The sequence below is a fragment of the Catharus ustulatus genome, chromosome 5 (assembly GCF_009819885.2).
Source record: "Catharus ustulatus isolate bCatUst1 chromosome 5, bCatUst1.pri.v2, whole genome shotgun sequence".
NCBI classification, from domain to species: Eukaryota; Metazoa; Chordata; class Aves; order Passeriformes; family Turdidae; genus Catharus; species Catharus ustulatus.
This window is the reverse complement of record NC_046225.1, coordinates 30,441,163-30,458,188: the sequence shown is the minus strand read 5'-3', so window position 1 is coordinate 30,458,188 and position 17,026 is coordinate 30,441,163. Positions and strand designations below refer to the sequence as shown.

Sequence of the window (17,026 nt, the reverse complement as noted above, 5' to 3'; positions counted from 1 at the left end):
AAAAATCAAACACCACTAAAATTACCCCATTGCTGATTCAGGTCCATTTCTAGCTCACATTGGGCTGGTGCTGACAAAGCAAGTTATCAGAGTGACAGGCAGCAACCACATCAACAGATGGAGAAGGCAGAGAAAAAGAAGTGCTTGTCACTCTTTCCTATTTCTCAAGGGTATTTCATGTTGTCAGGAACAGTCAATACTCCACACGGCCACTCAGACTACAGCATGCAGGCTTACCTAAGGTTGGAAGACACAGTGATTTCCTAACTGCAAAGGCTAATCATTGCACCAGTTTGACAGATATGTATGGAAAGCAGTCCAGTCACACCATACATCTACACTGAGCTCCAAATATCGTCCAACTTACCCTGTCTTTGTATTCACTTACTTATTTGCTTCTTTGCTTCAAATTTGGTGGTAGAACTTTCAAGGCAGGAGCTATTTTCCTTATGTATTAATATACTGCTAGCATAGTATGGCTCTGATTTTGAGCACTATGATTTGTAACCCAAATAACCAGATCTAATTTTACATGGAAAGACAAGGCAGGAAAGAGTGTTTAAGGGATTGCATTACCCCTACCTGAAGCCCCAATGGGTAAATGTTTTCCTCAGGATTCTACGATTTTGTATTTTAAATGGAAAAGCAAACTCCATTCCCCAACCCTTTTTCTCAAGCTACCACGGTTTCTTTCCAGATGAAAGCTCCCCTGGCTGGTTTCTTCTAAAATGCTGGAGGAAGCATGAAGGAGGAAGGCACAACAAACAATTTCCTGTATTTCAGCCTCAGCTCCCACATCCTGTTTCAGGCATGTATGAGAAGCACATACAATGGCGATAACACTCTGTTTACTTTTAATATAAGACCTGGGATCCAAGGCTGCAAATACAGAAAGTACTACAGATATTCTCATTTTAAAAAAATGTATTTAATGTACTATAAGCAAAGTAAACTGAACAATCAAGAGGGAGAAACTGCCCTTCTTCAATTCATTATTAATTTTGTACAGAAAATTTCCTATGTAACAATTCAATTAAAGAATGTATTACCATGTGTAATAAGGAGTTGGTAGAAATAGAACACAGACAAGTTGAACATCTGGAACATCTGTTCCTATGTTTCAGAGTTTTGATTCTGCACTCTTAGTAAGACACTTAAAATTGCAGGTTTTACAGTCCTAAAATTAAAAAGACCACATTATAAAGCTCAGTCTTCAAGAAGCAGCTCTTGCTGCTTTGCTGAAGGAAACAAACTCAAGCACCGACATGAATAGCTGCAAATATAACTTGACCAATTTCTAGGAATACTCAGTTTCACTAGTAAGAAATCCCCTGTCCTTCTCTACATCACATTCTCAGTTCCTTTAGATACAAACGGTTGGTTATTGCATGTTGGTACTTGTAAGAACAAACTTACAGTTGAGTTTTGCTATGTGTACCTTAAGAGTTTTGCAAGACTGTCACTGACAGAGAAGAATTAATTGCTCCTGTTTTGCAACAAACTAAACTGTCTAAATATTTAAACTGCATCTAAGTGAGGACATGATTTACAGTCTTTTTCTTTTAAAAAGGACTTTCATTCTCTAGATTAGGAAAACAGACCATGGATATCACAGCTGCAGTGACTATGGCCATCATTCATATTCTTACGTACGCAGCAGTAAGAGTGCTAGTGCATAGAACTACACAGGTGAAGAGTATTTCTCAAGTAGTACTCACAGACAATTGTAAAGTTATGCAGGCAACATAAATGCTGAGATTTCCTGATTGCAATATTTATAATGTGGTATTTTAGCATTACATCTAATGCAATTTAAATCTATGCCACAGAAGTAGTTATAATAAGGTATTTCTTTAGGAGTACATCAGAACAGAGTACAACAACATTTTGGTAAGATTTCATATCAGTGCTTCCGGAAGACCCAATACTGCAAAGACATTGTCAGTGTTAATTCTGTACATCAAATAGTGACAGTGAATTCTCTGCAACATGAAGGAGTGAAATTCCCAAGATGATAGTGACTTGATGATAGTGATGATAGTGGAAAAGATAACAATACGGAAAGATTAAAAGAGGTCAGTAAAAGTTTAAGAACACTCCACTGCATACTTACACCATCTATACTCCTTCTAGCATGAGGTCCATATGTATCTTCAGAGCCTAAAACCTGTATGTTAACTGCACTGTAATCTTCATACCCAAGCTGACTAAAAATAAGACGAGTCCTGCAACAAATGATTTTTTTTATTAATACACTGTCTCAAAATGATTATCTGAAGTAGCCCTGCGTGATCTACAGAAGTTAATTCTGTCAAGTAGTTGTGTAAAAAATTTTATCAGTTTAAATATTCAAATTTTGTTAAGATATATGTTTTGCTTGGTAGAACAAGCAACCTTTTTTTCTTTGGTGGAACATTTTGAAGACACTGCTAATGTATCATTGTTGTCATAAATATAACCACAACACCTGAAATAGTGAAGCAATGTATAAGACATTAATACAAAATACAATTTTTTAATTGCTGTAAAGAGATGGAAGGGTGTTCATGCATTACAGATGAGGTCACCTTTATTTATGAGATTTAAAAAAAAAAATGACAGAACCTCATTTAAGGTAACTAATTTGCAAACTGTCTGTACTAAGTTATTTTAAATTATTTATCTACAAACGTTACAGTTACAGGTACTACAGCTCAAAATACATACTGTGGGTCATTTTTAGTCCTTTCATGTGTTAGTAATGCAACAGAGAATTATGAAAATAAAAGGACACTAGAGCCTATTTCAAAGACTTCTTCACACACATATTGTCAAATCACTTCTGTTTTCAACGAATAAGTAAAGGAGAAGTACACAAGAAAGAAGCAAAAGAAATCATCTTCCAAGCTGTCAAAGCTGCTCAATATCTTAGGCTAACAACTAATTTGATCTGTATAACTGAAGCACATTAAATTTGTGCACTTTCTTCTGCACTTGTTGCAGACTACTGGACAGAACTGAACCCAGAACAGACTGGAAACTGGGTAGCTGAAAGATCATGTCCTTAGAATATTCTCTTGAAACAGAGAGACAAGGGCCTAAAGACAACAGCATGAAGTTCACTCAGCAAGGTGAAGTGCTGGGTCCTGCAATTGGGTCCCAGCCAACTGCAGGCAGGACCACAGTCTGGGCAAGAATGGCCTGAGGGCTGTTTGGCATAGAGAGGCTCTTGGGTGCTGGCTGACAGCCAAATATATTCGGGTAGCCAAGAAGGCCAGTGGCACCTTGGCCTGGATCAACAATAGTGTGGCCAGCTGGACTACAGCAGAGACTGTCCCTCTTGTACTCAGCACTGGCGAGGCCACACCTCCAGTTGTGGGCTCCTCACTTTAAAAATAACACTGAGGTGCTAAAGCATGCCCAGAGAAGGGCAGTAAAGCTTGTGAAAAATCTAGAAAACATGTCTTACAAGGAACGGTTGAGGGAGCTGGGGTTTTAGCCTGGAAAAAGGAGGCTCGCGAGAGACCTCATCTCTCTTACAACCATGTGAAAGGAGGGTGTACCAAGGATGAAGCCAGTTCCTTCTACATGCCTGCAGTGAGAGGACCAGAGGAAATGGCCTTAAGCTGAAACAGGGGAGATCCAGATTAGATATCAGAAAAAAAAATTCCACTGTTTAAGCTGTCAGGCATTGAAAAAGGTTTTCCAAGGAGGCAGTGAAATAAACATTCCTGGAGGTGTTTAAGAGGTGTCTGGATCTGTGCTGGGTGATGTGATTTAGGGAATATAGTGATAGAGCTGGGTTGATGGTTGGACTTACTGATCTTAAAGGTCTCTTCCAACCTCAATGATTCTATGATTTTATGAACAGAAATTGGCAAAAAAACTTCCAAAAGAGTTATAGTTGCTGACAGAGCATTCTTTGAGAGGGATCAGAACAGCTGAATTATTATTCTCTATCTGGGCTAACATACACCAATCTTTTGATGTGTCAAAGAAACAATTTTAAGGCAATATTAAGGCTGTTTAACACTACATTTGAGATGGAGAATGTGTTTTTGTATATTGTAATTTTCAAAACAGAGAACTTGCCCACAGACCAGCCTGATGGGCTAGAGGCCACTTATTATACCAATTAATCAGCCTTCAACTACTTCACATCAGCTTTCCTACTAATGATTACTCAAGACAGCACAGTAAACAAGCTGAATTAATTTTCTAGATGTCATAGAGCCACCAACAGCACACAATCTGTTTCAGTCAGACAAAGATTCACATAGCCCAATCTGAAATAATGTCCAAGAGCAAACATGAAATGGAAGACACAATATTTTATTTTTTCACTAAAATAATCACCTAGCTTCCATAAAGATGGCTTTTCAGAGGTTCTGACTCTCTGAGTCTTTGTATTTAACATCTCCTGAAGGGATTATTCATAATTTAATTTTCTCAATAGCTCTTGGACACAAGCTTCTAGCATTTCCAATTACACAGCCCCTATCAGCCTGCTCTTATCTGCCCTATCTCTTCAGGAAAGTCAGACAACTCCTTCAGCACAGTGCTGCACATAGGCACATGAACAATCACTGCAAGTTCACAGCAAACCCTGGATTTCTGACTTTCCAAGTGTAATTTCTGCATGGGTCTACAACCCATGGGGATGGGAGGAAACATTATATAAAACATGGCACAAGGAAACAGACCTCTTAACTAGAAAGACTGGAGCTACTGGAGTAAACACTGAGAGATTCCTGATACGGAATTATATCTGAGAGGAATCCCTCCTTGCCCAAATATACTGGCATGACAATACAACTGAGAGGTTATCCCTCTCTCTTGGAATTGTAACTCTGTTCTAGCAAAAAAACCAAAAAAACAACCACTGGTTCACATTTTGTAAGGCAGTAAAATAAGCATGTATAAAACACAAACTCAGTAAACTTCCTAAATTTCGTAACAGTAAGACTTTTCATTAAAAAGTTCTGTCAAAGTTGCTGAGAACTAGTTTCACATGGGTTTATCCCTGGCATCTAATAAAATTTAATCTCAATCACAGCTTGCTCCTCACTAACTTGGGTTTCTCTCCAGCCATCTATTTTCAAATGTATTTGGCACTTTCCTCACTCTGTCAAACATAATTGAAGTGCAGTTATATACTGAGAACAGGTTTCTTGAAAAGGCTACTTAAGTCTTGCAATGTCACAGGAAAACTACAATCTTCTAGGATTCTTATAAGGTTACTATTGTTGCCATCATGTGTCACCACTTGCATCACCTCTTAAAAAGACTCAAATACCAACCTTTGCAGAATACTTTCTGCAGTCCGTTTTGCTTTTTCTACCGCCTTTGGGCCTCCCACTGGACAGACAGCAGTAGCTCTGAAGCCATCAAGATATGTGGCATTTACCTAATGATAAAGAGATTATGAAGCTACATGGAATTCAGTACTGATAGGCTATAAATGCTCTCTGGCAGTCATTATCTACACAAATATACACATCTTAAGTAGCAGGGTTTTATGTATCAAATAAGGTTGCCTTTCCAAATTTTCCACCTCTTTCTTTTACCCTTGGGTAGAGAAGATGAGAATAGTGCTAGTTTTAGCATTTTCTCCAAAATTATAGATTTTGTTCATCAAAAAGTATCTTTCATGCCACAAAATGAGGTAATACCTTATAAAATGTTGAAGGAGGTAATCCTTTTGCTCCACAAACTTTCACCGCTCCACCATCAAAACCTATAGGGGTTAAAAATCAGTATTTCAGCTTCTTCAATATAACTTCAAAGATATTCTTTTTTGATACATAATAATCAAATGTACTTAATTAAAAAGCAAATAATTGATAGCTGTACTGCTGCAGAAGAGAGAAGCTTTCAGAAAACAGTCCTTCCTGCTTTCAGAAAGAACAGCAGCAAACTGGTGACTGAATTTATGACTTACATGAGCCTTTTAAAAAGGGCAATTGAAATGTTTATTCACACACTTAAAAAATACTTAACACAGAAAGCAGCCTTAGGACATTAGATTCAATAGTTCTTTTCCTCTTAATATCCAGTTACTGCAAACACACACAGAGCATACGGTGTACTGCAGCTGGCTGTAGTGGACTGCAGTTCCTCACTTGGTAAACAATCAGAACAAGGTGAGAAACCAGTGACAGCTATTGGTTGAGAGCATAGTAAGTGAAGGGTAACTTAACTTTAGGTTTCTTGCCAATAACAGAAACAATCTGAATATACATCCCAAGGCAACCATCATGTTCAGTATTAGGAACAGTAATGTTAAAAAAAAAAAGCAAAAATTGCTGTGATGGCATCAGGTTCAATCTTGAGCTGGAGAAAATCAGTAAGTGCTACTTTAAAATCAGCAGTGCAGGATCAGCACCTCATGTTTGAGAGACAGAATTATAGTGTAGTTCACCTGTGCCTAACCTGTGTTTTCAAATATTTAAGAAGCAGTTCAAAGTATTACACAAATAGTCTGAAAAGATCAGAGCATATCTAAATAAATAAATGTCACTAGTACAAATTTTACACACTACTCACTTAACATCATCACTCTGTCTCAAGACTGACAAAAGGCTGATTTAACGCTCTCAATATAGAGCTATATCCTTCCATTCAGGGTGAAGATCTGGAAAAGTTTTATGTTCCACATGAAAGCATAATGCAAAGAAAGAAAAATACCACACAACCAAATGCACAGCATCCACTGACAAAAAGAAAACAAGCACCTCAGCTCAAACACTGCAAGTAATCCAGCAGGACAATAAAACTGGCAACATAAACAGCAAATTTAGATAGCCTGCCTGTTTTTACTGGTGTACATGTCAAAACACTTCAAACTAAAATATTTAAGCAATCTGCCCATTTTCCATCTGTTATATTTCTAAGATGACTAACTGAAAGTTCATGTGAAAGTTCATTTTAAGTTTAAACATGTCATATCAGGTCATTTGCAAGCTAAAAGTTCACAGGAAGGTTAGGATTTATTTTTTAAAATTAAATAGACTAGGGGCTAAGAGCAGCAAGCTGGCCTTATCAGACTGCTGTTTGGTTGTGTTGCATGAGCAGAAGATTCACTGCACCATGTTACAGTACTTTATTACTCAAGCAAAATATTTTTACATTACCGCATTTTCAGTTGTGTCCCACTATGTCTTTAATTTGAGATTTTGACTGCTCTAAGCTTTAGAAAGACACTTGGCATCCTGTCACAAATAAGTTCCATTAGAAGGAAAACATAAAATATAGATGCAGTAAAAGCCAAACATTAGATGACTGCAGATAATTTTTTTTCAAGCTGTCTTACTCAAATTACAGTTCTTTGAATCTGTTAAGCCAGGGTTTTTTTTGTTTTCCTTTTGAAGCTAAATCCTGAACATATGTTATATCCACCTTTAGTCTACCGGTTGTTAAGTGTTTTGAGGATTGCAAATGGACTTTTTAAAAAAAGATTCTCTGGTGGATATCCTGTACTAATCATGCATCTACCACTTACTATGATCCACCTAAACGTCTAAGAAAAATGCAATTACCAAAGTAATGCTTTGAAAGGCACAGTCATTTATTGTTACCAACACTTCAAATGCCCTAAGTAAAAACATGCAAAACATTTTTTTGAGAAAAGAAATTTAGCTGCAGTTTAAAAAATACTGAGATCATAGTGAAGCTGTCTCGATGTTGATCACACTGAATACATAGTTTAAGGACTTGACAAGGCATGCACTGAAATATGCAAAAGCAAAGCAAAAGAAGTAATGATAGAAAATATAAATTAATCAGCCAGCAAGATAAGACTATTTCCAATTTCTAAAGTAATTTCTAACAGAAGTCCTTGAAATATCAGTTTAGTACAGCATGACTCAAAGGAAGTTAGAAATATGCAGAGACTACATGGAAATTAAAGTAGCTGCTTTTGTTTGGTAACATACTTCATTGACACATATCTTTACACTAAAGAGGACTAACCTGGAATTTCAGTGATGGAAACCTGGGAAAAGTCACATGTAACATCTGGTAAAAGATAGCGCTGAGGATTGCCCAATTCATACACCAACTGTTCGGCTACAGTGCCAAAAGAGATTAGTCCCCCTGTGTCTGGTGGCTTGGAAAGAATAAAGTCTCCTTCAGAGGAACACTCTACAATGGGAAAGCCTATGTTGTGCCTAGAATGTGAAAAACATTAAGGAAAAGAACCCTATAAATACGAAGGAAAAGTGAAAAGAAATATTAACAATACACCAGAATTTTACATTAATGACCAATTAAGTAAAACCTAGCAAGAGTTATGATTTATCTGGTTGTTTCTGCAGAAACATACACTAAAAAAAAGCCTTGAACAAACTGCTCAACTGAAATAATACAAGGATGTTGTCTATTGTCTGACAAAGAAACACAGATGTAACAAGAGATACCACCTGCAAAAATGGATGTAGGGAAGGGAGTGGAGAAAGACACTAACAGGAAGAGTTCAAATAAAAAGAAGCTGAAAGAACTAGCGGACTATGATCAAAGATGTAAATTTAGAGTAAAAAAAACCGGTGGTTAATTTTAGCCCTGTTTGGCTACAGCCGCACACACAGCGTGACACTGAAGAGATCTAAATACATCTTGCACTCTGGATTTGTAGAAACGCAGTCAAAGCAGGAAGAACAAACTGTGCTGGGAACCTCAGATGAAAGGAAGTAGGAAATAGGAACAATCATATCTACAAAGGATAATTTCACATGTTAATAAAAAATTATACATTAGAAAAGTCATAATCTGAAAACAGAAAGACATACAAAAGTAAAGATCTTCAGCATGCAAAAGACATAACTACAGTAATTTCTTGACTATAAGGCGCACCCTTTTGACCAAAATCTTCCCCCGAACCCGGAAGTGCACCTTATAGTTCGGTGTGCCTTATATGATGTACAAAGTTGCGACATATGCCATCCCGGAAGTGCGAGCCTGCAACAGTCCCCAGCCGAGCAGAGCCCGCCCAGAGGCAGCATCAGGCCAGTGCCGGGCTGGGGCAAGCCCGGTGGCATCCGGGCGGCAGCAGCGCGGCGGCGCAGCCCGGGCAGGGGGGCAAAGCCACCCGTGTCGGGGCGGCGGCGGCCTGGTGCGGGCCCACCGGCATTGAGGAGTTGGCCCCGCGGGGCGGGCCCACCGGCATCGGGTCACCCAGAGTGCCAGGGGACTCCCGGAGCGCACGGGCAGTGTGGCGTTCCCAGAGCGCCAGGGGGGCGTGTGACACCCGGAGCGCCAGGGAACTCCCAGAGCAGCAGGGTCCCAGGGATGCTGCACGGAGTGGCGGCAGACATAGCCCGGCCCCGGGGACGCTCCACGCAGCGGCAGCGGGCATAGCCCGGCCCTGCCGAGTACAGGCGGGCCTGGGGGCCCATGGTTGCCAGGTTGAGGCAGGGTCTCGGCCAGCAACCGCACGGGGGGAGCTGGGGGCGGATCCTTGCTGGAAAAAAAAGTGTGCCTTATAGTCCGGTGCGCCTTATATGATCTACAAAGTTGAGAAATTTGCCGACTCCCGGGGGGGTGCGCCTTACAGTCCGGTGCGCCTTATGGTCATGAAATTACTGTAATAGAAAATTATAAGGTGCAGCAAAAAGAAAAGTAATGAAATTATGGACATGTTCATAAATTAAAATATTCTTCCTCCTCCTCACATTCTCATAAGCAAAATATACAAAAAGTGATCAAATAACTCATAGTAAGAGGCACCTATTGGTCATTACAGTAGCAGGGCAGAATTTTCAGAATTATGTGGACAAGATAAAGACTAAAAGGCCTTCATTTATTTACAAGAATTTGAGCAAAATTAAGAACTTAAAACTTTTCAGAAGTACCTGGAAACTAAAATAAGAGTCCAAAGATTCTTTTTAAAAGGCTACCTGACTCCCTTCCCTCTCATAGAATGTCTGAAATTTGTACAAGTGTCACACAGATATAAAATTAACACAGAAAGAGGAATTAAGGAGATATAGTACCTTGCAAAAGCTAAACCGTTCTAAAAAGGTTCTAATAATGAAAGGTAGTGAAATTTACCACGCTCATTAAAGCAAATGACCTTCAGGTCTTTCATACAAACTTAAAATCAGTATATCCCTCAATTTAATTATTTCTGGGTAGTAGTGGTAACAATGTGCTGAACATACAACTGAAATGGTTATCAGCAAAGGTTACATGAACACAGTTTGTATAACATAAATCCACAAAGTCTGGAATAAAGTAAGCAAAAATACCAGTGAACTCTTACGGGACATTTGTAAAAGTTCATGGAAGTTTGAGCAGACTCCTTATCATCAAGAATATTCAAACATAACTCCATTATTTTAAAAAAGGATTAAGACACAAGATCTGTTACCAGAGATCAGCAACTTCTAACACTTACAGCAGACAAACTTGAAAAGTATGCTAGCTGGTGGAAAACACTTAGAAAAGTCCACATCAAAACAGTTAAGTTAATTCTTCATTTGACTGCTCTTTGAAACTATTTACACCACTAAATCAATATAGGAAACAAAAAAAACCCTGCCCTGGTAAATGCAAAGAATTGAATGGAATCAACAACTTTATATACAGGCTATTCTAGTGGGGGGTGGGGGGAGAGGGTTGAGGGGAAGAGGAAAGAAAAAAAATGGTAGTAGGAAGTATGTAACATCCAAAATTTTTAAGTGTGACATAGAAAAGAGGTCCTGAATGTTAATGTGTGGTCATGGACTAATGTGGTATTATCTTGACTTTAGATGCAAGGAGACACACAGAGGAAGCATCATTTGTCCAGTGTAACAAAGCAGGATCAGTGACTGAACAACGCTAATATTTAGAAGCTTTTACCCTCTCACTGCCTTGTTTGTGTGCTTGACCCTATCACCTATCTATCTGTCCTGTCTTAAGGCAACAGCACCAAGTGCCCTGCTGGCAGGCTCAATGCCACTTATTCAGATCACACACCCAGAAGAGATACCACTCCCATGAAGACAGATCATCCAGAGCAGTCCATCGCCCTGCACTGAAAATCAGTGTCCCTGCTGCAGCCCACCTTGATCTCAGTCATCAGCACATGCAACTCTTGTACTACTCCCCAGTGATCTCTGTTTTGAGGAAGTAAACTGTAGACACTCAACTTCCTACTCTGAACCACTGAGTCTACTAACATTGATTCAACTTCATTTTGCCCAACTTCCACTATCAAAACCCCCAAACCATTAAAAAACAAAACCTAAATACAATAGTGAGACAAAGTGAGATATTTCACCCCCTAATATGATCAAAATATGGCAAATATTGTTTCCCTCTCAGGGTACACCACCACCCAATGAACTTTTCTGTGTGGTCAGATAGTAGCAGATGTGTGTTCCCCCCAGTTATTCCAGCCCTGAAAGCTTCCCTTACTTTTTAAACAACTCACAACATAAATACGTGATGATCTGAGTAAGAACCCCCTGGATTCTACCTGGAATGTAACTGATGACTGGGAACAAATATCCAGCACTATCTTGTAGCAGATGGAAGTAATAACCCACGTTGCTTAAGACAAAAATGTATTTTGTAAATTGCTAAAAGACATTACTTAAAATTAATTTTCACCTTGGAAATAAATTGGTCTGTCACTCCTATGAAACAGTCAAATGACAGCTCATTAAAACTGGCCAAAGAAGCTCTTTAACAGCAGTAGCTGCCTGTTTCAGATAGACCACAGGTAGTATAGTCACATCATCACCTTGACCAGCACTTCCACTTTTAAAATAGCAACTCTTCTTCTGATTCACTTGTAGGTTTTGTTGAATGACTACACACCATATGACATCTGCTCTCTGGGGAACATGCCAACTTTAGGCTATCCATAACCCATAGTCAAGTTTTACTTTTTATAGTGAAGCAGGGGAGTAACCACAGAACTATAAAGTTTAGCAGCAACTACTATCATGGCATCCAAAGGTACCTTGGCTACATAGCATCCTTCAACAATAAAAGAATACCATTAGTTTAGTGACAGAACCCTTATGTAGGATGAGGTAGTAGCAAGCAATGGAAACAATTCCAAAAGGGAATCAATATAATTAATTCTAATTAAATTATATAAATTAATAAAATGCAGTGCTAGATATAAATACCAGGTATATTTTTATAATATTTAAGCAGTTCTTTTAGCACAGGGTCAATATACACAAGTAATAAACATGAGTTTGTGAGGGGAGATGACAACTACCATTCTTTAAAAGGTCTCTTTCAGGTTGTATGTTTGCAACTTGGCAAGTAAATACATCATATTATATTATATATAAATGTATATATAATATATACATTAATAAACCAGAACACTGAATGAGATTAAGCTAAGCTTACACCTTAGAAAATCCCTCCAAGATGGGCCCAGATCAGAGTTAATAGTTAACACAAGTCTTAGTGAAGACCTACAGCACAGGAGTACCCAAGTTACAAAACTGGTTTTGCTGCTGAAGCCACCATCTCAACAACCTACTCTTACAGCAATCAAGAATCTGAGTCTCCTGTCAAGTTCTCTGCCTGCCAACTTACTCTTGGATTAACTTTTTCCACGTAAAAAGTCTTTTCTTAAGTATTGGCTCTCAGAAATGTTACAGTTTATGGACGTGTCACAGGTGATAAATTGAGGTGTCTAAGCAGGGATCTCGTACACTATTCAGAAGCCTCTGAGGAGTCATCAAGATAAACCTTGTTTTGCCATACTTCTTACACCATTTGAATTACAAGGAAAGTAAAATCCATGACCAATATTTTGGCTCAGGGAGAGAGACATTACTTGAGACAGAATATGTTTTTCTCCCCTCAGAAGTGTCAAATCCCTCAAGTACCTCATTCTAGCCACTACTGCTCAATTAAGATTACTGGCAACAGAAGATGTAACAGTGAGTGTAGTGCATTTACTGGCAGGGCAAGCTGCTGCAAGAATGAAAACAAAATCCCCAAGCAATGCATGTGATGTGGAAGTGAACCAGGATCCAAGTGAGCCGTGATACGAACTTTTTGCTTTATAGTTAATGCAGTTTCCTAGGATGTAACTCAGTGAATGTCACACTGAGGAGAGCTTGAAGCCAAGGTTCTCAACTCCTTAGGTGTGTATTTTAACCAGAATGCTATTAGTCAAAAAGCAGTAGCTTCTACCACTTCTAGCAGTATTTTGACAACAGATTGAAAATTGATAATACATCAGGCAAAATCAGCACAAACTTATAAAGTAAAGGTATGAGAATCTCTTTACACGTAGGTACCAAAATGTTTCCTTACATGCAATTCTGCTTTAGGCAAGATTTACTGATTACATCACCTGTCCCCGCTAACTAGGGCATTTCAGACTATGTCTTGTACCTCAACTTTTAATGGCCAGACATTCTCAGGCTAAACAGACCAGTTGCCTGGTGTTTTCAGCTGCTGGGAATAGATGGTGCTACAGAGAAAAAGATTCCACACTGCTGAATGAGACTTGCATGCTGGATTTTGTTCTAGTCCCAAATTAAGAAATTTGGATCCAGCCTTCAAGAGACTACAGTTACTGACTTACCCTTTTGGTAATCCCAGGCAGAGGATTATGCAGTCTCAACCATTGTACGCTCCTGGCTTAGGGCAAAATCTCAGTGTTTATCATCTCCTCAAAATGATTACAGCAAGTTCACGATTATAAGCCGCACCATTTTAACTAAAATTTTGCTCCCACCCTGGAAATGCAGCTTACACTCGGGAGCAGATGATATGTGAAAAATTTTCTGAAATTTCCAACCCTGGAAGTGCAGCCGAGGTGCCGAGTCAAGCACCTGCCAGTAAAACCCGGGATTATGCGATTGTTACAAATTGGTTACTGTGTTGCGTGGCGAGCGCAGGTGGGCTCCCTGCCGGCAACGTGCGGTGGGGGGGGAGGCAAGGGCTCCCTCCTTCAGGCAGCGCAGCCTGGGGGAGAGACGGGGGGCTCCGTACTGCCATCCCCACAGCTCAGGGGGGAGGCGGGGACTCCGTGCTGCCATCCCTGCGGCTCGGGGGAGAGGCGGGGGGATCCCGCCCCCGCCTGCTGCCGCAGGAGCAGGCAGGCTCCACCCCCCGCCTGCCGCCGCCGCAGGAGCAGGGGGGCTCCTTCCCCTCCTGCCGCCACCACCATGGGTGCCGGCGGGCCCCTTCCCCTCCTGCCGCCACAGAAGCGGGGGGGCTCCTTCCCCTCCTGCTGCCACTGCTGCGGGAGCCGGGGGTCTCCTTCCTCTCCTGCTGCCACCGCCAGTGGGCTCCATCCCTGCCTGCCACCGCGGGGCAGCGCCAGGCCGGGGTGAGTGAGCCCAGCGGTGGTAGCAGCCAGCCCCAAGTGGCCCCGCCGAGCGGCAGCGTTGAGCTGGGGCCACCTGGCCCCGTCGGCAGCCCCGAGCGGGCTGAGCCCGCACGGCCCAAGCTGAGCCAGTAAACCCCACGATCCCGTTACTATCTGGCAACTTTGTTGCACGCGAGTCCTTGCTGCAAACGACAGAGCGGTTTACAATCAGGTGAATCAGGTGCGACTTACGTATGGACAAAGAACGAAATGTTGCCGACACCCAGAGATGCAGCTTATAGTCAGTGCAGCTTGTAATCGTGAAATTACTGTACTCTATTGATCAGCCTTACTTTTATTCTCTCCTGGATTTCAAAACAAAACAAAACAATCATCTACTGGCACTAAATAATAGCAAGAGACAGCAATGTCTGGGGACAAATTAAATTGAGACCTGTGAATTCTCAATGTAGTTCTGGCAATACAGTTCATTTTCACACATGAATTCCCCATTGGAAGTTGTGCAATAGACACTAAATAGGGAGCAGTGATGCATTATCATTTCTGCTGAACATCTGCTGCTATACAAATAACAGAACAGGAGTAAGTGCCTTTTTTGATAACACTAACTTAAAATCAGTATTTAGGAATGCACATTACTCTTCAATAGATTACAAATTAATAGTTTCTAGTACTTTCTCTGCTAAACATCAGAGAATCCACACAAGAGGAGAGTCAAGCAGCCACCTTCTCACTGGAAAAATAAACAGCACCTATCCTCTACCTGTCTTCATGAAAACTGGACAAAACCTTACACCTTCAACATGCCCATCTTTAAGTCAAATACATTAAGGAGATACACCCAGCACAAATCCCAGTGCCTTATGTCAATACACAGAAAGCAAGTAAGTTTGGCTTCTATCAACTGAAGTAACTTGGAGAGTCACAAGCTGGAACATGCACTTCACTTGTTTTACATTAAAAACCTATTAAGGAGACAACAATGAAAGAATAACTTAGGTTTTAATAACTAACCATTAAATGGCCACAATATACCCACATATTCCTGAGATTTAAAGCACCCTTTTGCAGTGGAATTGAGTTCCCAGAAGTATCTGCATCAAACATCTCAAGAAAACTAAAAACAAACAAACAACACACCCCTTCTTCCCCCAAAACACCAAAAAACTCACCACCTAAACAATGTTGGATGAATAAGTGGATCCAGTGCCTCAATAGTCACTGAGACATGATAATATATGAATGTAAGCTCTAACCTGCCTGGTTTCATACAGATTAATTAAAGTACTCTTGTTTACAGAGTTAATTACTTTTGCTTACGCATAAACAATAGACAAATCAGATTTATAAACCTGAAATGCAGCAAATTATTTGGGTTTTGTTTAAAAAAAATTACACCCACCAGTCCTTAGACAGAAAAGCCTGTACCTGGGGAAAAAAAAATGCCAAAGACAGTAAAAAAATGACCCTAGTCTAAGGCTAACAAAGCTCACCCCTCTGCAGTAAGGTGTGAGGAGGAGAGAAGTTGCCCTCCAGCGTCCAGTTACCAGTAAGTGCAAGGGATAGGTTTTCTGCTCTTGGCTCCACAAATGCACTCATGGAATAGGAAACTCATATGTAAAAGGCACATTAATGATAAACATAGATTTAACTTGGCTTCTTCACCCTCCTATTTACTGATTAAGTTGGGCTGTTTTGGATTTAACATTAGGTACCACAGACACAATGTTTTATTGAGATCTAAACTATGCACTTATTTTCAGGAGACTGCTAAAAGTGTAGTTTTTCCTAAATGAGGGAGAAATCATTAACAGACACAGTCAAGTAACTTTTGCAAACTCTGTCAGAGCTCTGTTGACCTATCTGCAATATAGCTAGTATTAGCGGCTGCAGGTGTGGCATATTTTGGTCACTACTGAGGCTTAGGTACCATGTTATTATTGCACATTATTATGAATGCATTATCTGCATGCACTGTAAAGAGATTCAGACTGTCTAAACAATGAAAACCCTGTGCCACCAAGTTATTTTAAACTAAGGAGAGAATAGGTTACTACTAAACTATTAAAGAGAAAACACATTTTTCTGCACCCCAAGAGCTTTCGTAGTATTTGTCCTCCATGCTTTTGGGTCTAAATACAGCAAACTATTTATCAGGAAACCAAAATTTATCCAATTAATATCCTCCCTGCCTTTCTTCTCCTCATATTCTAAATGGAGGTGCTGGATCACAACTCCACTTCAGTTAGTGAAGTGGATCTCCACTCTACATCTCAAAACTTAAAAGCAATGCCTACACTTAATACAAGTTTTGACTAGTTTTAGCAGCTTATCATACAGGTTGTTGTGTCACATTATTTCATTTCAAGAATTTCATCAATTATATGTCTAAGATCCCAAAATTGCAAACAAACTGACTAGTTTTAAGGCACCATGATGAATACTTTAGAAGACTGAAACTGAAGGTAAGTTAAGTAACTGTTATATCAGCACAATTACAGTCATGTATGGTTTCAGGGTATGTGCACATATTGATGGGGACAAGGTAACAGAGCAGTATCAGGTGTTAAACTTCTTTATTCTTCAACAGAGATTTAATTCTGCACCAGTCAGTTCTAAACCACAAGTCTACTATGATTTTAGACTAAGTTCTGTGATTTTACCGATACAAAACTATTAGCAATAGGTATTCGTGTACGCAAACACATCTGTAAGATGAACTATTCCCACTCCAATAGCTCACACAATATA

General features: G+C 39.9%; 1 protein-coding gene across 4 annotated transcripts in view; it reads right to left on the bottom strand.

The window, feature by feature from the left end:
• LOC116996203 overlaps nt 1–17,026 on the bottom strand; it is a 70,958-nt gene that overhangs the window by 40,857 nt on the left and 13,075 nt on the right. For all 4 annotated transcript variants that reach the window (XM_033059390.2, XM_033059393.2, XM_033059391.2 and 1 more), the window contains exons 9-12: nt 7,951–8,147; nt 5,652–5,716; nt 5,280–5,386; nt 2,114–2,225 (exon numbers count right to left, since the gene is read on the bottom strand). In XM_033059390.2, coding sequence (XP_032915281.1) covers nt 2,114–2,225; nt 5,280–5,386; nt 5,652–5,716; nt 7,951–8,147 — 481 coding nt within the window. The remainder of the gene's footprint in view (nt 1–2,113; nt 2,226–5,279; nt 5,387–5,651; nt 5,717–7,950; nt 8,148–17,026) is intronic.